This window comes from Convolutriloba macropyga, chromosome 1 (assembly GCF_964194025.1).
Source record: "Convolutriloba macropyga chromosome 1, txConMacr16.3, whole genome shotgun sequence".
Taxonomy (NCBI): Eukaryota; Metazoa; Xenacoelomorpha; order Acoela; family Convolutidae; genus Convolutriloba; species Convolutriloba macropyga.
In genome coordinates, this window is record NC_134468.1 from 26575651 (window position 1) to 26600596 (window position 24946).

Genomic DNA, 24946 nt, shown 5'->3' on the forward strand with positions numbered 1-24946 from the left:
TGATGCCCCCCACTCCACTCGTTTTGACCCCCCTCCCCAATATTAGCATCTCGAAGACCCAGCTGAGTGTTACCAAAGTCAACCGCTCGCCAGTCGGTCGTTTAAGAGCAATTACCCTTAATGTTTGAATGTTTTTAAATATTTGTCTCATACTTTTTTATGTTCAAATATTATATTTAATTGTTTTTTGTCTACTCTAATTTCTTATTGAAAAGAATTTCTACTTTGTTCCATAGATGGCAGATCTGATTTATTTCAAGCATTTTTAGGCCGGTGTATCAAATTATGTATTACATTGTTGACCTTTATACAAGAGTGACTTTTGATGCACAGGAAATCAATTTAAAAAGTGATAACTGAGGACAGCGTTGAACAATATTTTGAGAATGAAAGGTTAAATTCTGTTTTACTGTTGTTAGCATTTTTTTGTCCCCAGACGGGCAAAAATTAATGTTTGCGCTTGATAATTTAGGTTTTAGTACTACACAAGTAGCGCCTTTTTGAAGGGATAAGCGAAATTGGAACAGATTTTAGGAGGGCTTTGTTTTTCGGAGGAATCTTAATAAGGAATGAAAAGAAGAAAATCGTTTGTTTACTCAAGAATCTGCGCGGGTCACCCGCCCTTCCACCAATACTAGGTTTGAATTTTTCCGCCTTGAGTTTTATTGATGTGGCTTTGATTTTGCAGTTCTGCTGGATCACCGCAACTCTTAGAGACCTTAATCAGAGATAGAAAAGCACCCGAGTTGTTTCGGATGTTAATCTTATAGGAAGCTTGCAAGATAATGCCATAATCCTGCAAAATTTTCAAGCAAGATCTCGTAAGATTTGCCTTGCAATAATTTTGCAAGGTTAACAGCCAAATTTTGCAATATTTTTGCATGATTAACACCAGCACGACACCCGAAAAAAATACTCAAAAAGCCAAATACTAGCATATGACACAATGAGCATTTTTCATTGTTTTTCATCCTTATAATCCTATTTTTCAAATATGATAGTCATAAATGTAAAAAAAGCAACAAAGAGTAAGAAATCTTAAAAAAATCTGATATAAATTTTGATATAAATTTTTAGAAATGTTTTCAAAGAAATATAATCGAAACGTGTAATTGTGTAAATTCCGAACTAACAAAAAAGAATAATCATAAATTTTTTAGTAGATCTCAATTTGCGTTAGTATTATTCAATGGAACCCTGACAATTCGCACTTAGCTAGCTGCAAGTAAGTAGTTTTTCATTTTACGTATTTTTGTTTAAAACTATCTTTCAAAATAGGCGTGACTGCAACGCGGACAATTGCTACGCAGAATGAAAGACGATGCGCCAATAAGAGCAGAGCTCGACCGGAAAGACTTTTCAAGAGTTTTGCAAGATAAATATCCTCTGGCATTGTCTCGACCAGGGCAAGCGTTTGAACATAGGGTCAACTCCTGACCCCTTGCGAGCTCTTGATTCTAGATACGACAAGTATATTTAATAACAACAGCAAAAATGTTGCTCCGGATTTCAAAATTATTTTGGCAATTATATTGTTGTTTTTTTTCCTATTTTTGTTTCAAACATAATGTGGAGTTCGAAAATAGGAATAAGCTCACTGTGCGTTTGGCTTGAACAGTTTTGGCAGTATGTCAACCTTTAGGGCTATACAACTTCTCTCTTTGTATGTCGAACAATATTTTACACTAAATTATAATTCGACGACAATACGTCAGCTCAGATTGAAACACGACCATTGAATCGAAAGCAGGAGTAATGACATTGAATCGAAAGCAGGACCTCCTCCCCCTAACATTTCCCAAGTTCACCCTCCTCCGCTTGTCGATTTATAACTCCCTCTTGTCAAACCCTCCCAACCCTACCTTCCTCTCCATCAATTGACGCCCCCCACTCCACTCGTTTTGACCCCCCTCCCCAATATTAGCATCTCGAAGACCCAGCTGAGTTTTACCAAAGTCAACCGCTCGCCAGTCGGTTGTTTAAGAGCAATTACCCTTAATGTTTGAATGTTTTTAAATATTTTTCTCATACTTTTTTAAGTTCAAATTTTATATTTAATTGTTTTTTGTCTACTCTAAGTTCTTATTAAATAGAATTTTTACTTTGTTCAATGGATGGCAGATCTGCATTTTCAAGCATTTTTAGGCCGGTGTATTCAAAGTGCGCTATATACCCATCACATACAAGGTCAAACCATATTTTTACACTAAATTATAATTCGACGACAATACGTCAGCTCAGATTGAAACACGACCATTGAATCGACAGCAGGAGTATTTACAAAAATCGATCTGGGAGGAAAGAAGCATTGCTAGTTTTTGGGACACTCTTACTTGAGATTTTGGTTGCTTATCTTTGATTGTGTTGTCTCGAATATGGAAGTTTTTGCGCATAATTGATGGGAAAAGCAAGGAAAAGCATTGTGGCTGATCGCTTAAGATGACTGACAACTTGCAGGGCAGTCGTTTATAAACCATATGGGGGCGTTTTTTGCGCCCATAAAACAATTCTAAACTTGGCCTCCTTCTAAACTGGCTTGTCCCCGCCTGCCATTCACGAGAATTTCACCTGAATGTAGTCAGTTTATACTTATTATGTTATTTTCCGCTTGACAGATTTTTATCTGACCGATTTGACTTTTCGACCTCAAAAATGGGATTAACAGGTGACTCCCAGAGGACATAAAGTTCTCTCAGGTTCTTACGCCTTACTTAGCACTCTCGGGGTCTCTAAGTATGCAATCTCACCAAAACTATTTTCAGGAGAAAATTTTATGGTGCCATTGTGTGTTCTTAAATTTAAAAATTTGACCCCCGTCAGTCACCTCCTCCCCCTAACATTTCCCAAGTTCACCCTCCTCCGCTTGCCGATTTATAACTCCCTCTTGTCAAACCCTCCCAACCCTACCTTCCTCTCCATCAATTGACGCCCCCCACTCCACTCGTTTTGAACCCCCTCCCCAATATTAGCATCTCGAAGACCCAGCTGAGTTTTACCAAAGTCAACCGCTCGCCAGTCGGTCGGTTAAGAGCAATTACCCTTAATGTTTGAATGTTTTTAAGTATTTTTCTCATACTTTTTTAAGTTCAAATTTTATATTTAATTGTTTTTTGTCTACTCTAAGTTCTTATTAAATAGAATTTTTACTTTGTTCAATAGATGGCAGATCTGCATTTTCAAGCATTTTTAGGCCGGTGTATTCAAAGTGCGCTATATACCCATCACATACAAGGTCAAACCATATTTTTACACTAAATTATAATTCGACGACAATACGTCAGCTCAGATTGAAACACGACCATTGAATCGACAGCAGGAGTATTTACAAAAATCGATCTGGGAGGAAAGAAGCATTGCTAGTTTTTGGGACACTCTTACTTGAGATTTTGGTTGCTTATCTTTGATTGTGTTGTCTCGAATATGGAAGTTTTTGTGCATAATTGATGGGACTGAGGAAGGAGGGAAAAGTGATGAAACTGAAATGAAATATGGTGATTGTAAGAGCGTGGGACAAGTTGGTGCGCATTGCAGTAGTGTCGCTGTTTTGCTCTCCCTCTATTTACTGATTTTATAAGCCAATGCTCCGTATTGGATGTGTTTTGAACTCTTTAATTCATTATGAATATCATGTGTCTATTCTGTATTTGTGAATTTGTAAGTGTGTATATCGAATTGTTTTGTTTGTGTGTGTGTGTGTGTGTTTGTGTGGTGAGTGTGGATGTTGGCGATGGCTGTGTGTGCTTGTATGTGTGTGTGAATCTTAATAAGGAATGAAAAGAAGAAAATCGTTTGTTTACTCCAGAATCTGCGCGGTTCACCTGCCCTTCCATACATGCTAGGTTCGAATTTTTCCGCCTTAAGTTTTATTGATGTGTCTTTGATTTTGCAGTTCTGCTGGATCACCGCAACTCTTAGAGACCTTAATCAGAAGTAGAAAGGCACCCGAGTTGTTTCGGATATTAATCTTATAGGAACCTTGCAAGATAATGCCATAATCTTGCAAAATTTTCAGGCAAGATCTCGTAAGATTTGCCTTGCAATGGTTTTGCAAGATTAACAGCCAAATTTTGCAATATTTTTGCATGATTAACCCCCGAACGACACCCGAAAAAAAATACTCAAAAAGCCAAATACTAGCATATGACACAATGAGCATTTTCATTGTTTTTCATACTTAAAATCCTATTTTTTCAAATATGATAGTACATAAAAGTAAAAAAAGCAACAAAGAGTAAGAAATCTTAAATAAATCTGATATAAATTTTGATATAAAATTTTAGAAATATTTTCAAAGAAATACAATCGAAACGTGTAATTGTGTAAATTCCGAACTAACAAAAAAGAATAATCATAAATTTTTTAGTAGATCTCAATTTGCGTTAGTATTATTCAATGGAACCCTGACAATTTGCACTTAGCTAGCTGCAAGTAAGTAGTTTTTTATTTTACGTATTTTTGTTTAAAACTATTTTTCAAAATAGGCGTGACTGCAACGCGGACAATTGCTACGCAGAATGAAAGACGATGCGCCAATAAGAGCAGAGCTCGACCGGAAAGAGTTTTCAAGATTTTTGCAAGATAAATATCCTCTTGCATCGTCTCGTCTCGACCAGGGCAAGCGTTTGAACATAGGGTCAACTCCTGACCCCTTGCGAGCTCTTGATTCTAGATACGGCAAGTATATTTAATAACAACAGAAAAAAATGTTGCTCCGGATTTCAAAATTATTTTGGCAATTATATTGTTGTTTTTTTCCTAATTATTTTTCAAACATAATGTGGAGTTTGAAAAGAGGAATAAGCTCACTGTGCGTTTGGCTTGAACAGTTTTGGCAATATGTCAACCTTTTAGGGTTATACAACTTCTCTATTTGTATTCAAAGTGCGCTATATACCCATCACATACAAGGTCAAACCATATTTTTACACTAAATTATAACTCGACGACAATACGTCAGCTCAGATTGAAACACGACCATTGAATCGACAGCAGGAGTATTTACAAAAATCGATCTGGGAGGAAAGAAGCATTGCTAGTTTTTGGGACACTCTTACTTGAGATTTTGGTTGCTTATCTTTGATTGTGTTGTCTCGAATATGGAAGTTTTTGTGCATAATTGATGGGACTGAGGAAGGAGGGAAAAGTGATGAAACTGAAATGAAATATGGTGATTGTAAGAGCGTGGGACAAGTTGGTGCGCATTGCAGTAGTGTCGCTGTTTTGCTCTCCCTCTATTTACTGATTTTATAAGCCAATGCTCCGTATTGGATGTGTTTTGAACTCTTTAATTCATTATGAATATCATGTGTCTATTCTGTATTTGTGAATTTGTAAGTGTGTATATCGAATTGTTTTGTTTGTGTGTGTGTGTGTGTGTTTGTGTGGTGAGTGTGGATGTTGGCGATGGCTGTGTGTGCTTGTATGTGTGTGTGAATCTTAATAAGGAATGAAAAGAAGAAAATCGTTTGTTTACTCCAGAATCTGCGCGGTTCACCTGCCCTTCCATACATGCTAGGTTCGAATTTTTCCGCCTTAAGTTTTATTGATGTGTCTTTGATTTTGCAGTTCTGCTGGATCACCGCAACTCTTAGAGACCTTAATCAGAAGTAGAAAGGCACCCGAGTTGTTTCGGATATTAATCTTATAGGAACCTTGCAAGATAATGCCATAATCTTGCAAAATTTTCAGGCAAGATCTCGTAAGATTTGCCTTGCAATGGTTTTGCAAGATTAACAGCCAAATTTTGCAATATTTTTGCATGATTAACCCCCGAACGACACCCGAAAAAAAATACTCAAAAAGCCAAATACTAGCATATGACACAATGAGCATTTTCATTGTTTTTCATACTTAAAATCCTATTTTTTCAAATATGATAGTACATAAAAGTAAAAAAAGCAACAAAGAGTAAGAAATCTTAAATAAATCTGATATAAATTTTGATATAAAATTTTAGAAATATTTTCAAAGAAATATAATCGAAACGTGTAATTGTGTAAATTCCGAACTAACAAAAAAGAATAATCATAAATTTTTTAGTAGATCTCAATTTGCGTTAGTATTATTCAATGGAACCCTGACAATTTGCACTCAGCTAGCTGCAAGTAAGTAGTTTTTCATTTTACCTATTTTTGTTTAAAACTATCTTTCAAAATAGGTGTGACTGCAACGCGGACAATTGCTACGCAGAATGAAAGACGATGCGCCAATAAGAGCAGAGCTCGACCGGAAAGATTTTTCAAGATTTTTCCAAGATAAATATCCTCTTGCATCGTCTCGACCAGGGCAAGCGTTTGAACATAGGGTCAACTCCTGACCCCTTGCGAGCTCTTGATTCTAGATACGACAAGTATATTTAATAACAACAGCAAAAATGTTGCTCCGGATTTCAAAATTATTTTGGCAATTATATTGTTGTTTTTTTTCCTAATTTTTTTTCAAACATAATGTGGAGTTCGAAAAGAGGAATAAGCTCACTGTGCGTTTGGCTTGAACAGTTTTGGCAATATGTCAACCTTTTAGGGTTATACAACTTCTCTATTTGTATTCAAAGTGCGCTATATACCCATCACATACAAGGTCAAACCATATTTTTACACTAAATTATAACTCGACGACAATACGTCAGCTCAGATTGAAACACGACCATTGAATCGACAGCAGGAGTATTTACAAAAATCGATCTGGGAGGAAAGAAGCATTGCTAGTTTTTGGGACACTCTTACTTGAGATTTTGGTTGCTTATCTTTGATTGTGTTGTCTCGAATATGGAAGTTTTTGTGCATAATTGATGGGACTGAGGAAGGAGGGAAAAGTGATGAAACTGAAATGAAATATGGTGATTGTAAGAGCGTGGGACAAGTTGGTGCGCATTGCAGTAGTGTCGCTGTTTTGCTCTCCCTCTATTTACTGATTTTATAAGCCAATGCTCCGGATCGGATGTGTTTTGAACTCTTTAATTCATTATGAATATCATGTGTCTAATCTGTATTTGTGAATTTGTAAGTGTGTATATCGATTTGTTTTGTTTGTGTGTGTGTTTGTGTGGTGAGTGTTGATGTTGGCGATGGCTGTGTGTGCTTGTATGTGTGTGTATGTGTGTGTGTGAGGTTGATAAGCAATAAAAGTACAATAAAATACAGTTTTTATTATTAAAAATTATTGCAGCGGAAGGAAACACATGTTGAGAACAGGCACTTCCTATTCTCCCCCTCTCTTCCTGCCTAGTCCCATCTCTCCTTCTCTCTTCCTTATCCATTATTCATCTATCCATCTCTCTATCTCTCGACTGCTATCTTCCTATCCTGTACATACTACTCTCTATCCATCTATCTATCTATCTATCTACGCTTCTATCTCCTAATGTCCATAACAATAGCATCAATATACAGGCAGTATAAATAGCATCTATCTTTCTCCTCATTTCCCCCGATTTTCCCTTTGTTTTCAGCTCTTTTCTTCAGCCATTTCTTCCTATTTCTAATCTTCACACGGTTATTATAACTACCGTCACTGTTATTAATAATATTATCAATAAATATGCAGTGATTCAACCAACTTTAGCTGTAAAAATTCTGTTTTCTAATGAAAAACAAATTGGTCAACTTTAATTTTGATGATAGTTGTGCGCATCCGGTTTATGAGCTCAATAATCAGAGCAAAAGCACAATGTTGAACAGTAACAGTTATTATTGAGCATTAAATCGAATTATGTTTATCTCAGATCACAACATTATTCGCTCCTCGAAGACGCAACTCGGCGAAACGTGTTTTTAGCTTCCGTAAGTGGCTTTTAACACACTTAGGGTCCCCCTATTTTGAAATTCATTTAAGATGGGGATTCTTATTTTAATTTTGTTGTCTGTTGTTTTTGTTCTTGAGTGTTGTTTGTTGTTGTTTTGCGCAGCAACAAAAATTGATCGTAGCCCGTAGCCTCTTCCGGCTGTTCCCATTTTTAATGAGCACTAAACTGTAGGAACTGATCCAGCATTCGAATGTCAGCGAAGGTGGTGTTTGGATTAAATAATAACAATTATAGGATATGGTAGTATATAGATAGTCACATATAGTGTGTGCGATGAAAGGAAGAAGGAAAGAGAGGGAGGCTATATAGCGGAATAACTTTGTGGTGTAGTTGACGACAGTAGTAGTAGTAAGTAAGTAAGTAAGTAGTTGTTATGTGCTACTGTGGTGTGGTGTGATGTGTGTTATGTTGGTGACGTTTCTCCCATTTCCTCCCAAATTGTTATCTTTCCCTATTTTCTCATTTCCTGTTCCTTTCCTTTCCTTCCTTTCCCCCTTCCCATATAGCTTCCTTTTCCTTCCTCCCCTCCCCTCCCCCACCCCTCTCACTCTCTCGTTCTTTTTGTTCACTCCTCTCTCATTCTCTCTTTCTTTCTTTCTTTTTATCTTTTTTCTTTCTCTTCCTCTATAATGCAAAAGCGCGCATGTGTTTAGCCAAATTTTTTCTCGGTCTATTCCGCCTAAAATCGCTACTATTACTTTGTGCAGTTTGGTTTATACACTAACACAAACAATTATTCTATTGTCTTAAATGAATTTAGAATTTTATTGATTTTCCCCCAGCTGAATTGCTTCGCAACTTCCACCGGTTTTTCCTGTTTCGTTTCCTTTCCCCACTTTAGTCCTGCTCTTACGTCAACACACTGAGATTCTTGTTGAGCCAATTTTCGCTAAAGCACAGTTGCCGCCGCCACTCTATACTCCTCAAAAACGAACAAACGAATGCAAGCAGCTCTCATAATATAAAAAGTTATTAAATTAGAATTTCACACTTCCTGTTTTTAAAATATTCTTACGCTAAGCGCGTATTAACGGGAATTTATAATTGGCAAGTTTTTTTTCAAATTTTATCATATTTTGAGGTTCGAGTTGCTGAGTTATATTAACTTCCTCTTTTTTCCTTGCGAGGAATTAACTGTCACTGCATTCATTTCCTACTCCCCGTAGAAACGGAACATGTTAAAACGGATGTCATCCATATATCGCTACTGAGCTTATTTTGCGCTTGTTCAGACAAAACACCACTGTTTAACTTAGTTAGAGCTACAGAAAAGCTCGATATTATTATTATTTTCCTCAGTCGTTGAAACACTGCTAATCAGGTAATTATAGGTTTTTGACACTGGTAATACAAAATTATGAACCTTATCATTTTAAAACCCAGTTTTTCAACCTGATGTTATAGTTTTTGATTAATATCGAAGATTTTCCTTCAATTCATCATTTTAACTAATGTACCGGGTTTCCATTAATCTCCGACGAAATTTCAACCAAACCATTTATTGTAGTTGTGTGTCGTTTTTACGATCTGAAGAGGAGCATTTTGGTATTCTACAGATTTCTGAACTCAATTAAATTTCCTTTTGACTTGAACTTTTGAATACATCCCTTTCGGACATTTACTTTTGTTTTTGAAGGTTAGGTATAGAGTACTTAGGTGGTTACAGTAGTTAGTAACTTTTTGTAATATTCAAGATGAAAGGTCAGATAATATAAAAGTGATCGTTAGCAGTAGAGTGACAACGTGGTTGTAGGTTAGTGCTTAAGATGTCTAACTGCTATTCTGGAGGTCGAAAGTGCAAACCCCTAACAGGTCCGAGTTTTTGCACCCAAAAAATTTCTAAGCTACACCCCTAAATTGCTCCCAGCCTGTCCTTCGAGAGCAATTCATCGGACGTTAGTCGGTAGTCGGTTTATGTTTCTCTATTTGTTTTTTGCTTATTTTTTAATTCCAATCACTAGTTTTGGGCAATGTTTGATCACGAATTCTGCGGTTTTCTCCTTTGCTCTACTATCTATATTTTTACGCAACTTTGTTAAGCGTTTAATTGCTCTCAAACAAAGTTTATAGCAATTGTATTAGTCGTGTGGTCGTTTTTATGTAATTTTTCGCTTGACCGATTTTTTGCCTGACCCTTACATTTTTCTTCTACAAAAATGGGATAAACAGGTAAAACCCGAATGGCTTTGAGGAGACATTTTTATGGTGTGAAAGGCGGCTCTTATAATTGAAAGTTTACCAGTTTAACAACCACCCCGCCCCCCCCACTGTCCGCCCTCCTTAACCTGTGGCGACGACCTTCTCGTGCAGCCCTCCCAACCCTACGCCCCTCCTCCCCTCCCCCATCGCTTGACTTCCTTCAATGCTTGACCCCCTCCCCACAGAGTTCACCCCCTTGCTAATATCTCTAAGCCCCAGCTGCCTTCTCCCGAAGCCAACCGCTCGCCGATCGTTTGAGAGCAGCTCGCCCGACGTTAGTAGGTTCTGTTATTTCTCTCGCTTGAGTCATTTGACTTCTCTTGTGTCGTTGTGTCGCGCAGAGTCATTGAGTCAGTCTCTTAGAGAGCCTAAGAAGGCTCTTAGTGAGCTTAGGAACCCTTGAGAAGGCATCAATTAAGAACCCTCGAGAATCCCCCCGCCCTCACCCCCAAACCCCCCTCCTCGGGTTTAAGCATCGCTGAGGCTAGCCTCGTTCATAAATTTTATCTGCAGCATCATGTCAAAGTTTTATCCTGGCCTAATCTAAACTCTTCTTCGTTGAATTTTCGTATCAACAAATGTATATGTGCAATAGTTTTTGGTTTTAGGCAAATTATCAAGACGCAGGTGTTACTCACTCTAGCAGCCTTGAGTATTGATTAGAATGGGAGACGCCATTCCCGACAACTGCATGATGGTAATGCCTGAATGCCCTGTCCCTTCTCCAGTTAATCGTGAACAACAACAGCTTCTCAGTGGAGCAACCTCATTGGTCGGAGAAGTCAAACGGGAACCATCATCAACCGAACACCACCAATCATACGCTAGTTTAATGAAGAACTTGATCAATGAAAGCATTGCAGAAAAGAGTCGGAGTCCAGAAAGCTTCAATGAGAATATACACTCCCACAAAGAAATGGTCAACGGATCTCAGATTATGGCAAACCACGTCACCCAAAGCTTGCCAAGTTTTCTAACCCAAATCAACAATTTTCCTACATCGCAGGGTACTAGTGTACAAAAACAGAACATGAATTTGTCTTCCCCAAGCAGTTTGTTAATTGGAAACATAAACAAGGTCAATGTTGCAGCTGCTAGAGGTCTGCAAGGATTGGTGGAAGCCCAACGAGGTGCTCAACTGTCGGCTAATGAGGTCAAGTCTCAACTTGGCATGTCTAATATATCCAATCAAGAGTTTATATCTGTTATCAAAAGCTTAGCTGAGAAACACTTGAAGCAGAATCCTCAATTAGTCGACTCTAATCCCAGCGTCCAAGGAACCCAAGTTAGAGAACAACCGAAACCCTTCTCAGGTTCGCCTCATTATTCAAATGGTGAGAACCTCAAAGACGTAGATAGGACTTCGCCAGTTGACGATGTGAACCAATACAACCCTCACGTAAACTCAGGAGCTCACATCCAACTGTGGCAGTTTCTGCTGGAGCTCTTAGGCGATGCCTCGAAAGCACATATCATCAGTTGGATAAACAGCACAGGAGAGTTCAAACTTCATAACTCTGAGGAGGTTGCCAGGTTATGGGGTCTGAGGAAAAACAAAACTGGGATGAACTACGACAAACTCAGTCGTGCATTGAGGTATTACTACCATAAGGGTCTCATCAAAAAGGTTCTTGGTCAAAAGTTTGTGTACAAATTTATTGCGGTTCCATCCTCGGATACCAATCAAGGCTCAGGAAATACTCTATCACCGGGATCCGAACCTACTTCTCCGGAACAAGCCTCGCCGTCTTCGGAAGATGCATGTGTTCCTTTAAACTTACAATTTCAAAAACAGAATGTACAGACTCCAATGCAAAAATCGAAGTTGAATAGTTCAGAAGGTCCTGTTAATTCCAACATGAAACGACCTCTTTTCTCTCCAGTCCAAGCGAAAGACGAGCCTCTTGATCTATCGACGGATAACTCGGGTGATCAGGAAACAATCCAATATGAAAGATATGAATCAGATTCTGTCGAACAATGCGCACCTCCACCTCAGAAGAAATCTTTCCCGTGTTCAAACCCTGTAGAAGTTAGCAAGGAGCATTCAAAAGACGCTCAAATTATGAGCTCGACTGAAATTTGTAATAACGACAATGAGTCATGCTTGAATACAATTATGGATCAAACGCAGTCCTCTATGAACTCAGTGATGGCCAAAATTATGAAAGATATGACGTCATCAAATCCGACTTCTGCAACACAGCCGACTCTTGCGATTCCAGCCGCAGCTGCTTCCTCGCTCTATCCTTGGTTTGCAGCTGCAGCTGCGAGTGGCGGGGCTACTCGAGGTGACGCAACAACCCTGGCTACAAGTGCCATTTGCGGACCTCTAGGGTTCCCCGGGTTCCCCCTGTTCTACGCCACTCCTATAGCAATGGCACCTCCTTCTGCCAATACATCAAACAGCTCTACCCAATCTCACACCAGTGCATGTTGTCAGCAACAAAAGGTAGAAGTCGAAAACAAAAATAAAACAATGAAAAATGAATCGACTCAAACTGAAGCATTGGATCTTACCAAGTCCTCAAAAAGGTGCTGCGAATGCGAATGTGGGTGCAATAGTGCAGAAGTGATATTGTCAAAAGATACTAATGGTGCCAATCATGCGTCAACTTTAGTGCCCGTTTCGTCACCAACTGAAGCACCCGAATTGTGCGATGAACATGCTCTCGACGTCTCAAATGATTGACAAGAAGTGGTCAAACTTGAGGGATCTCCGAGAACATTCTAAACTGTCCTCTCATCATCTTCATGAACTTTCTTCAGTAATATCCTCTTGCATCTTTGATCTATGTGCTAATCATACAGAAACTATGAATTAAGTAATGCTGCTTCTGTCACTTGCTGCTGCAGGCGATCTATTGCATTGTGATTGTAGTCTTCAACATATCCACACTATTACTATTATTACTTTTACTGTCTATAGAAATCAACGCTATGTTGAACCACTAGTTTTCCTCAAGCTACTGATTCAACAGATCGCCGTTAAAATTTTTTGAATTCTTTACAAAATTGCAACAACAATAGTGAACAACAGAAAACACACAAATCAATTTTATTCAGTGAAAAATTTTTCCTTTTACTAAAATTTTTTCATGAAATTTGATAGTCTTTTGATTGTAACCGAAAAGCTATTAGCTGAGCATTGCTATATTGCAGTTGTCATGGTTTTGTACTTTTCGAAGGGGAGTGCTGATTGCTCTCGAACGAAGATTGAAGCAATTCTTGCAATCTCGTGTCTTTTTAATAGCCGCGAAGCGATAGCGGCTATTATTGGGGACATCGTGGTTTTTACAATTCAAAGAATTTAGTTTATATTGGGGCACTGTCTTTTTTAAGATCTGCAAACATTTTCATGATTTTTGAAGTAAATTTAGAAAAATGGTTTTGGATCAGAAATGCGAGTGGGTCTGCGTCGTGAAATTTTTTCACTCTAATTTTAAAGTAGAGAAAACGGTGTTTGAAAATCGTTTTCTCGCTAGTGGTTTTTGTTCACATGCGACAATTTTGTTTTGATTTTTAATTGCTCTCACGCGAAGTGTCTAGCAATTATATTAGTCCTGTTGGTCTTTTCTTAATAGCCGCTTAGAGATAGCTGGGGCTATTACTGGCCTTCTCTTGGCTTTTTTTATTTCGTCGACTATTGTTACGACCATATGACGTCACAACCACTTCAAATCATCTTTTCGTTCATTCTTTCATGCAATTTCAATTGAAGTGATTAAATTTTTGGTCGCACTTGACTTAACTTTCTCACAAAATGACTTCCTCACTTTGAAATTGACTTTGATTTACTTCAATTCAAAGAGATAAGGTCAAACGGTTATGTGTCACTCTAAATGAAGGTTATTAGAGAGCAGCTAATTGAGGCAGCAAAAGCAATTACATATTTTAAATCAAAATATAACATGTGAGTCGTCAATAAAAAGACGAGTTTTTTCGATCCGTTGTTTTTATTAATTTTTTGGATTGCAGATCTACGAATTGTTTCGGCCATTTTCTGGCAATCTGCCTGCTATGTTTATGCAATTTACGCCGAAACAGAAAGCAAAAAAGCGAGTGGTTCTGTGGCGTGAAATTTGTCACTCTAATTTTAAAGTAGAGCGAGAAAAGGGTGTTTGAGCAAAAATTCGTGTTCTTGCTAGTGGTTTTTTGTCCACATGCGGCAATTTCGTTTTGAGTTTTAATTGTTCTCAAACAAATTGTCTAGCAATTATATTAGTCCTGATGGTCTTTTTAATGCAATTTTTCGCTTGACCGATTTTTCGTCTGACCGATCTGACTTTTCGTTCTTAAAAACGGGATACACAAGTAGCGCCCAGCGGGCATTAAGTTTCATTAGAGGCCCTCAGCCGCGTTTAGTAATCTTTCAAGTTCCTAGTGTTGTGAAACTACTGAAAAAGCCAAAGTTTAAGGTTAAAAGATTTTTTAGGAATTTTTGAGCTCATAGTGTTGCAATGCTTTGCCATTTTTTAAATTTTCAGTTGGACCAATCTAAAATTGAGGCTTGTTAATGCTGGCTGATAAAGGATTTTGAAAATTCTTTTTATGACTAATTTAAGAGCTACAAATTTTTGTACTCCAAACAAAAACACGCAAAATTATACTAATTGTCACAAATTTTTTTCAATTTCGTTGAGAATTTTGGTCATTTTGTTTAGTTTTTTCAGCCCTAGGTGTTAAGGAACCTCTTCAAGGCTTTAATAATAAAATACTAAAAAATGTTTAGTGGCCATGGAATTATTTTCAACTTTTTGATATCGCAAATTATAGCAATTTTTTGATAAGTACTTGATTTTTTTTTCAAGTGTTTTTGCTATATTTTGTCATTTTTTAGGTTACTCCAGCCTCAAGTGCCAATATCACAAATTTTTATTATCAAAAACTTTAGCAATTTTTTGATAAAACTTAAGTTCTTAGGTTTTTCCGGCCTCAAAAGCAAAAGAACCTCCATTAGGGCTAATATTACGTCACTACAAAGTTTCTAGATACAAGGAAATGTTTTCTAATATTTTAATATCACGAATTTAAGCAAGCTTTTTTGAAAATATTTGCAGTTTTTTCAATTTTTTTTCGAAATCTTTGTCATTTTTAGGTGCATCAAGCCTCAAGCGCCAAATAACCTCCTCTAGGGTTAGATAATAGGTTACTATATAGTTTCGACATGTATTAAAATTGTTTTCAAGATTTTAACGTCACGATTTTTAGCATTTTCTAAAAAAGTAGTCAATTTTTTTTTCAATTTTTTTTCTACAATTAATGTCGTTATTCAAGTTTTTTCAGCCTCAGGAGTCAGAAAACCTCCTTCAAGGTTTGATTATAATAAACTGATTTTTTTGGGCATGAAATAGTTTTCATTTCTTTCATATCACAAATTTTAGCAATGTTTTGATATAAGTTGCATTCTTTTTCAAGATTTTTGACAATTTTTATCAATTTTTAGGTTTCTTCAGCCTCAAAAGCCAAGGCACTTTCTCTAGGGGTTGAGGATAGGCTTCTTTATAGTTTCTAGATGCAATGGGATGTTTTTCAAATTTCTAATGTCAAGAATTCAAAATTTTTTCTCTCAAACATTTTGAAAAAATCTCAAAGTTTTTTCAAAGTGTTTGTCATTGTTTAGATTTCTCCGGCGTCAAGAGCCAAGGAGCATCTTTTACGGTTTGATAATAGGTTACTAAATAGTTTCTAGGTTTATTTAATTGTTTTTCAAGATTTTAAAATCTCGAATTTAAGCATTCTAAAAAAAAATTTGCAATTGTTTCAAGACTTCTAGATAATTCTAAATTTTATTTGGATTTTTCCGGCACAAGGGGCCCAAGGTTCTCCTCCGAGTTTTGATAATAAGTTGTTCCATAATTGCTAAATTTAATAAAATTATAATCAATATTTTGAAGACTTGAGATTAAGCATTTTTTTTTTATGAAACTTTCGAATTTTTGAAAAATTTTTGATGTTTTTCGAATTTTTGAAAAATTATTATCAAAATCAGTATTTACGTATCTGTATGAGCAAGCGAAGTTTTTTAAGGCTTAAAATAAAGATACTGAATAGGCTACTGAGACAAAAAAACGGTTCTGAAAATATTGATACAACGAATTGCTGCAAAATTTTGTTAAAGTTTGCTATTGTTTTTTTTTAAAAATGTTGAATATTTTTGTCTTTTTCTGAGTTTAACGACTATTACTGGCCAACGAAACTTTTTAAGACTGCAGATAGGTTACATGGCAGTTGCCAGCTACTGACGAAACCAACCTCTGCCCTGTTGTTTGAAAGCATTTCGCCCGACGTTAGATGGTTATGTTTACTGTTTATTCGATATTTTGTCTCTTTCGATTTTCTGACTTTCTTTCTAAATGGTTTTCCCAATCCAATCTTAATTCATTCTAGACCTAGTTGTTTGTTTGAACCAAATTTCTCTTTCTTTTTAGTGAATTTTTTCACATGCGCGATTTTGACATTAATTTTCAGCTTTTTTAAAAATTTTTTTGGTGTGATTTTTTGAAATGGTTTTCAAAATCCCTCATAGTCCGTTCTAGGCCTAGTTTTTTGTTTAGTCAATGAATATTCTTTGATTTTTTTGTCAGGATTTGCCCAATTTGTTTTTTAATTTGTCGTCTCCGTCGATGATTCTTACGACCTAACTTCTTGGAATTGACTTTTTCAATGGACAACTAAGTAGTGCCAAACGTATGTGATTTCGAATAGGAATTTTGAAAAGGCTCTAATAGCCTTTTCCTGATAGTGCGTATTTGTCTCATGAAAAAAGGCAGTCCAACCCAAAAGGTCTAGTGCTCCAACCCAAAAGTTCTAGTGCTCTACTAAAAGACTTTTGGTCAATCTGTCTAACTTATTTCTTTAGTTGTTTCAATTCATGGAAGGCCACAAGCGTCTGCCGCGGCTATTTTCCTGCAATATGCCGGCTATGTTTGTTTAATGAAAATATTTTCTTTATCTTTTTTATATGTTGTGTTCTGGATAATTTTTTGCCTCTTTTGTGCTAACAACGGGTTCAATATGAGTACATTAAGTCTCTGTGTAGCACTCTTTCAACTTTTGTAGGCTTTCTACGTTTACCAATCACAAAACCGGATGAGGAAGCAGAACTTCACGGTTTGAAGATCAGTTTGACTTTTGCAATCAACATACCCCCTTATCTGCTTAGCCCCCAAAAGAAAAAAAAACTCGCATTACAAATTCAGTAATTTAATTATCCAATTTTGCGCTCGGACATTGCGGTGCGGACTTTAAGTGTCATATATTATTTTATCAATTACTCTATACCTTGGCGATTAGCGGATAAAAGTTAGCCAATCAACTTGCGCAGCATAAAGTATTTTTTCAAGGGCAGCAATTGAATTAATGAAGCAGATTGGATCGCATGCGATTCGACAACAGAGTGATCAGAACTTATAGTTAAAATTAAATAAAATAAATGAACAACAGATGAACAGATGAAGATACAACTTTTTCAAAACCGTGGGTCAAATGACAGGAGTCGCGGTATCACACTTTAAAAGTGAGCCTGAACTACCAGTCACTTTTTGACTGTATATCAAATATCCCTTCAACAATACATAATTAAATCAGCAGAAGAATTTATTTCAAAATAACAGCATTCATATGCCAGAAAGCTGAGTGAAATATATGCTGGTTATCAAAAACTAAAATTCTTATATAGACGGGTTATCAAATCTGGAATAAAAAATTATGTTCATTTTTTGGGACCATATTAAGCAAATCTTAAGCGTCGGCTGGAATTTTTTTTGGCTATTTTAACCATTTTGCTTTGTTTTAAGCTTTTTCAGAAATTTTTCAAACGTTCTTTAAATTTTTATTGCGTTTCGAGTGTTTTGTGGTTAAAATGAGTTCTTCTTGCACCTTTTGCTGTCCTTCAATTTGGTTAATTTTAACTTCGAGTTATTTTGTTGAAGAAAACCGAGTAAATTTGAGCAAATTTTTGCCAGTTTTTGTCTCTTTTTTATGTTCTTTTGCCTATTTCCTCCAATTTATTCTGTCGTTGTCATTTCTCTAGATCAATACATTTAAGAGGAATTTAATGGGAATTTTTAGATTCTGGAGTTACAACTGAAAGCTACACAGGGAATTTTTCGCTACAACAAAAAATTTATACAAACTTCTATTTTGTTTCAGGTTTTTTCTCTTCTTTTCCTTTCTTTTCTGTTTTTTATATAATTTTGTGCAACATAATGGTCGCATGACAGATCCAGAATTTAATATTTAGATTTCTATCCAAATAATGTGTGGGAGGTTGTGTTTCACCGTTTCAGGTAGTTTTTTTCGAGATTTTTGCGAGAATTTTTTTCAATTTTCCTTTTTTCCTTTGCGCTCATTTTTCCTTTTGCTCAGCTTTTTCTTCTCGAGTCTATTAGATTAACTTTGAGTTGATATTATGTTGTTGCGATCTACCTGTGTTTTTATTTGCTACCAAGTTTTACCTATACTTTTGGAGTCGCAACTTGATGCAAGTTTTGTCATATTCTTCTTGTCATTTTGTGTTGTTTTTGGTTCAAATTGTTTAGTATAAAAAGTAGGATGTGCAAAGCAAAAACTCTCGGCGGCGAAGATTGTTTTCTACGTCAAGTCGGTCCTGGAATTCCTCCGGCGCGACTTCTTTATTTCGCTTTACCTCTTGATAATGTTTTTCGTTTTACATAAAACAGGCTTTTCACGCTTGACTTCTGACTTGCCTTGTCCCTTGTTTCAACTGAGTTAATTTAGATTCTTTTACTTAATGTAGTGAATACGGGTTTTTGAAAAGGGCAAAATCAAAAGGAACGGGATAAACATTTAAAGCCGGGTCATTTAGTCATAGTGCGTTCGGTTAACAAAGCTCATTAAAGCGATTGCTAGCTGGCATTAGTATTCAGCACAACAGCTTTCTTTCAAGAAATTGAATTAAGTGAGCTTTTTCAATCCAACCGAATATATACAATTTGCACACCAAATAAGAAAATTTTGACACTCAGAAAAAGGCTATCATTTTCTATCTATTTTTTCTATTTCAATCCCGATGTGCGTCAGCGGGTCAACGGTGTCTTTTTTCGGCAATTTGCTGGCTATATTGTTTAATACAAAATTTTTGCTCGGCCGTTTTGGTTTGTTGTTCTAGTAAATTTTTTCGCCTCTTTTGATTTAACAATACTCTTTAAACCTTTTTAGGCTCTCTACGTTTGCCGATCACAAACGCTGATGAGGACGCAGAATTCATGGTTTGAAGTGTAATTTGTCTTTTGTAGGTTTGCACAACCTCCCCCCCCCCCCCCCCCCTATTATCTGCTCCAGGCCCCAAATGTTACCTTCTGAGGTTGGCTTCATTAACGCACTGCGGTTGGCTTCACTAACCCACTGCGGTTGGTTTTATAACTGAAGTTGCAATCAATGCTTACGGCGTTAGTCAATTTCAACATTTTAATTGGTGCCGTGGCAATGTGAAGCAATCATGGTAGTCGTATTTTACTGTTTGCTTGAACACTTAAAGCAGTGTATTTACTTGATTGATCTAAATTGCTTTCTGTTACTGTTTTAAGCAGCTGGACTTATTTGGCGACCGTCAATTAAAAGGTGGGCCCAAATGGGTGCGTCAATTCAGGCTTCATTATTGCCGTGGTCAGTAATAAGCTCATGATTTATCTTCAAACACATTAGGTTTTTATTGCACTTCAGCTTGGGAGCAACTAACGCAAAACAACGGTTATAAACTGAAAATTTCATATATTGAATAAGATTCTTCAGATGGCGTTTAACTTCTTTCGAAAAAAATGGTGTTTGGACGATTTCGTTGTTTTTCTAAAGAAAAAGACTTGTATTGCAAATTGAATGATTTAAATATCCAATTTTGCGTTTAGACATTGTGGCGCGGGATTCGTCTTTTAATTGTTATATTTTAGTTTATTAGTTATTCTATATTTAGGCGATTTGCGAAGAAAATTAGCCGATCCGCATGCGCATCAAAAAATACGTTTTTAGAGCAGAAATTGAATTGAAGATGCAGATTGGATCGAGAGGCGGAAGAGAATGACTATAACTTATAGTTGCAATTTAAATATATGGAAATGAATAACAGATGAACAGACAATTTTTTCAAAACCGTGAGTACAGGAGTCACGTTACCACACCTTAACACCTTAACCTTCAACATGAACTACCAAACCTATTATGACTATGTATCAAATTCCTTTCTACCCGGTTCGAGGAATTCGTCAAAATTTATGTAAGAGATGTGCTGACAACCGCTGAAAAAAAATTTCCAGGGGATAAATCTTACACATTATTCCGCTTAATCTGCTGAATTTTCAGCAACTTTCTTACATAATTTTAGCCCTTTTCAGCACATTAAGCAGATAATTATGTAAGATCTAACTGCTGAAAAAAATAGTTTTTCAGCGACTGTCAGTGCATTTCTTACATAATTTCCAATACTTATCTTACACAATATCAGCACTTATCTTAAGCATCTACTTAAAGCAGTTGTTGAAGCTGAGGTATAAAACTAATTTACTTGATTGAATGAAACCAGGTAGCTTAAGTATAATAGTATAATTATCTTCATTCCGTTAGATATGATGAAAGTGTGGCGCTTTTCAGTTGGAATTTTCAGTTGGTAAAAAAATGAATTTTCCTTTTTAAAGAAACACGCAGATTTCTGACTGATTAGTGGCTCTTTAGAAATGCAAAAAGTTGAGGAGCCTACATGCTGACTACGTTATAGGCAATAGTGAGCAAAAAATTGCAAGTAAAATTATACAAGAAAGGCGCTGAATGCGCGGAATTTGAAATTTTCACAAGTGCTGAAAATATGTAAGAAAGGTGCTGTGAAGGTGCTGAAATCTTGCAAGAGAAGTGTTGAAATTATGTAAGAAAAGCGCTGAATCCGCTGAATTTAACACTTTCATAAGTGCTGAAATTATGTAAGAAAGGTGCTTAATCATATGCTGATTTTATTTAAGAAATGCGCTGAAAGGTGCTGAAATATTTTTTTTCAGCAGATTCACCACCAAATTCTCAATTTCCAGCGCAATCAGCACAAATTTTACTTAATTGCAGCGCAATCAGCGGATTTCTTACAAAAATATCCGCTCACAGCTGCTGACCCCTCGACCCGGGAAAGAAATAATGCAATAAGCAGAAGAGCTTATTTCGAAATAATAGCTTTCATAAGCCAGAAAACTGAGTGAAATATCTGCTGATTACCATAAATTTAAGTTTCTATATGGACTGGTTATCATATTTGGTAATAGAAAATAATGCTAAGCAGTTTTAAGTTATATGTATTGTTAGTTCTCCCCATCTTTTGTGGTTTTTATAGTGAAGAGTACGCTCTTCGACTGATCCTGTTGATGTTTTTACATATGCTCCGAGTCGGAGTTCCTTTCCTTTTTTGAATATACTTTGAAGGAGGATACGAGAATGTTAGACGTATTTCTACCTTCTGTTTAAGATCTTTATTTGATGGACGATTTACGATTTCGCATGTTTATGATGCCAGTTGACGTTGGTGGTCACCCCTGGCGAATTGGGATGCGTGACCAATTTCAGGTTTTTTTTCAACATTTTGTAGTTCTGAAGTTCTGGTTTGTTGCATCGGCTGTTTTGGTACTCGAAAGCGAATAGCACAAGATCTGTTCAACTTGATACTAGAGGCACCATTCGTGCTATCCTGTTGTTGTCGTTATTTGATTTTGGCGTTGCCCTTCTGTATGAACTCCACTTCTTTAACATGCCGCTTTTTTATTTTTGATCCTTCGGATTCCCTGGCAGTTCTATCGGCTGGTGCTTTGAATATGCACACAAGCTGCTTATCTCTAATGAACGTTCCGAATTTTGTTTGACTTCGGCTGATTTCGGCTCCTGGTCGACCAGGCCTTGGTTCTTTGATGTCTTTGGACTGGTTTTGATTACTACAGAACCGGGAGTTCGATGGTCATTTCCTTGCCTACAAGAGATCTAAATGTTTCTCGGTATTTTGCGTTAGTCCTACAAAGTATGACATGTTTGTTTGGGAATGAGGCGTGATTCGCTTCCCAGATCATTAAATTTTCTCAAGTTTGATTTACTCTGCTCTTACGCTCGCATTGATCTGGGTCCAGTTTAGACTACTACAATGTTCTCATTGTCTTATTTCCAATTGTTGTATTCTGTAGTAGGTAATGCAATCATTCCAATTTTCTGTAGTTTGTGTTTAAGCTACTTTTTTGATAGCGTATTATTCTAAGATTTAAGCTGTTTTTAGCGGATGCTCTCCCAAGTTTAGCGGAAGCTCTCCCTGCTTCCTCCGCCCAGTTCGTTTCAGCGGTTCAAAATCCTGTCCGGATATATTTTGTTGCAGTTCGCTTTTGTAACTGCATATCCGCTATGCTCTTGCCGTTGTATTACAAGTCGTTTGACTAATTGCTAGTCTTAGTTTTTTTCAATATCGAATCGGACTGGGCAGTACAAATTAGACAATACGGGATCTCTTTATGTATACCAGTTCAATCCGATAGAAAAACAAATAGAAGACAAAGATATATGATTCAGACCTGTTCATGCAAAAATTTTTAAACTTAGATTTGTGTTGGTTTGCCTTTTGTACACATGAGTTGAAATACGAAATGCTGGGATTCGCAACAGCAGCTGAATTGCAGCTCCAATAATTTGTAGATACAGGACACGGTAACAAATAAAATACTGCTCAAGAATAACTTTCAATACAAGACACAGTATTCATTTACTGTTCAAGAACATTTCAAACGCAAGACACAGTAACACGTTATTTACCGCTCAAGTAAGTTTATTTTTGCAATAATTTGTTGAGTGAGTTATATGAAAAAAAACCGTTTTCTCCGGCTGCCTTAGCAGTATGATTTTTTGTTGATAGTGTTATTTCCCTCTTTTTCTCCACATCACGTGACTATGACTATACTAGTAACTATAACTAAAACTGGGACTATTACGATGACTAATGAACAACTGATTCAAAAGTGTTTTCTTATCTCAACTGATAATTTCAATTGGTAGTTCTGGAGTGTGCTTCACAACAGGCCTCCTGTAGGCTCCATTTTTATTCAGGAACGTTGCTGATCAAATTGCTCCGCCAGAACCTTTAGGGTTTTTGTTACTCCACCAATTTTGTAAAACCCTCTTTTGTCGCTGTCTTCGACCAACCAAACGAGACCACCATGGTGCAGATTTTTTTTTGAATCGCTTTTACATTTGTTTCGACTGTTCATCTGGCAAATACTCCTTTCGGAATCTTTCCAGATGAGTTTCGGGTAAGTTTTTGTTTGTCGAAAGAAATTTCCATAATCCGCGAATCCCGCTGCATTTGATAAATATGGTAGAGAAACGTTTTTTTGCCAGGCAAAAACTGATTTGGGATGATAAGTTCCAAATCGTTTACGTCAGAACAGACATGGGTAAATGATCTTGCATTCATTGTTTGCTCAACAAGACATATTGTTATTTAGAGAACGTCATCGGTAACTGATATGTTCCCCAACACTGCATACATTGTCTTCTTGCAACTTCTGACCAGTCGCTCCCACACTTCTCTAAAAGGAGGTGCTGCAGTTGGATTGAACTTCGATTTGTTCCCTTGTTGAACAAAATGTTGCTCAATCCTTTCTCGGTTCCATGCAACATACTTTTTGAACTCTCGATCAACTCCAATTACATTTGAACCGTTGTCACTGATCAATTTTTTTGGTTTGCCTCTTCGAGCAATGAAATGCATAATTGTGTTTAAACAGCTGTCACCTTCCAACTTTGGGACTATCTCTATATGCAAGGCTCGAACTGTCAGACATAAGAACAGACAATTTTATCGCTTTTCTGTTCTGCGGCCAATTTATACTGTAAAAGGGCCAAAGTAGTCTACCCAACGTTACAAGAAGTTGTTAAGCATCCAACTTTTTTAGGTAGCTCTGCTATTGTCTGTGCTCACTGAAGCCATTGTCTGTGCTCTGCATTTTGGGTACGTGATACATTCATTCTTCTTTGAACGCAAAGCATTTCGCACGCTCATAATCTAGAATCGTTGCTGAAATGTTTCTGACATGTTCAGTCCGCTCAGGGTTGATTTCTTTGTGCTCGTTACCCAAGAGTAATTCGAAAACTTGGTGTTTCCAATGTGACAATATTGGATGCTTTGCACTGAAATCCGATTGATTTTTGCCTATTCGGCCTTTGGCACGAATAATTTCCCTCTTTTCAAGGAAGAGTGAATTCTGCAGATTCTCGCTGTTTTTCAGAATTTTTTTTCAACCTTACCATGCCATTTCTTTTTTCTTCAATAACAATAATTTTTGTTGCCGGTTTCATTTTGCTCCATGCTTGGTGCACATATTCAATTGTAATTACCGGTCGGTTGAAATTGCTAAATCGCTACCACAGTACCACAGAACGATTTATGTGTTTTCTTCAGTTGTGGATATGAAGGCTGTTTGTTTGCTGCGTTCGTCAGAAGCGAATGGTGAATTCACCTCAGTCAATTTTTTTTTCTGGTTGCCTCGACCAGGCTCTCCCAGTGAGCCACTCACTGCTCTTGAGTTCATCAATGGTGATGACTCTTGCCCCGATTTCAGCTTGGTTGTCGATACCTCTCACACGATTCCACTCTGAAACGTCAGTGGTATCAAAATGTCCGCAACTCGGTTTGATACAAAGTTCGCTTGTTTGTGATGAGATATGTGTATCCGTTGTAGAACAGTTGTAGAGTTGGTTCACTAGTTACAATGTTGAATCTTTGATGCGTTTTCCTTAACTATCCGTTCCTTCACTCTGACTGTCATGGCTGCCACTTGTAGTTTCAAACGTGGTATCGAAAAGTGTCGCATTGGTGCGATTCTGTAGTTTCCGAATACAAACGCTATGTCTGCTGAGTATGCCCTGGGCTGCGAACGTAGATATGCCTTTGCACAAATTGTGCCCTCTGATTGTGCC

General features: G+C 36.9%; 2 protein-coding genes across 9 annotated transcripts in view; both read left to right on the top strand.

Moving 5' to 3' along the window:
• The window catches only part of LOC142337165 (uncharacterized), a 60938-nt gene extending 47984 nt beyond the window's left edge, over window positions 1-12954 (top strand). For 5 of the 8 annotated variants that reach the window (XM_075386276.1, XM_075386326.1, XM_075386301.1 and 2 more), the window contains one exon: window positions 10612-12954. In XM_075386276.1, coding sequence (XP_075242391.1) covers window positions 10668-12695 — 2028 coding nt within the window. In that variant the 5' untranslated portion in view covers window positions 10612-10667 and the 3' untranslated portion in view covers window positions 12696-12954. The other 3 variants (XM_075386292.1, XM_075386319.1, XM_075386283.1) reach the window with 3 other exon arrangements.
• LOC142337224 (uncharacterized) overlaps window positions 1-24946 on the top strand; it is a 644691-nt gene that overhangs the window by 400254 nt on the left and 219491 nt on the right. The window lies entirely within an intron of this gene.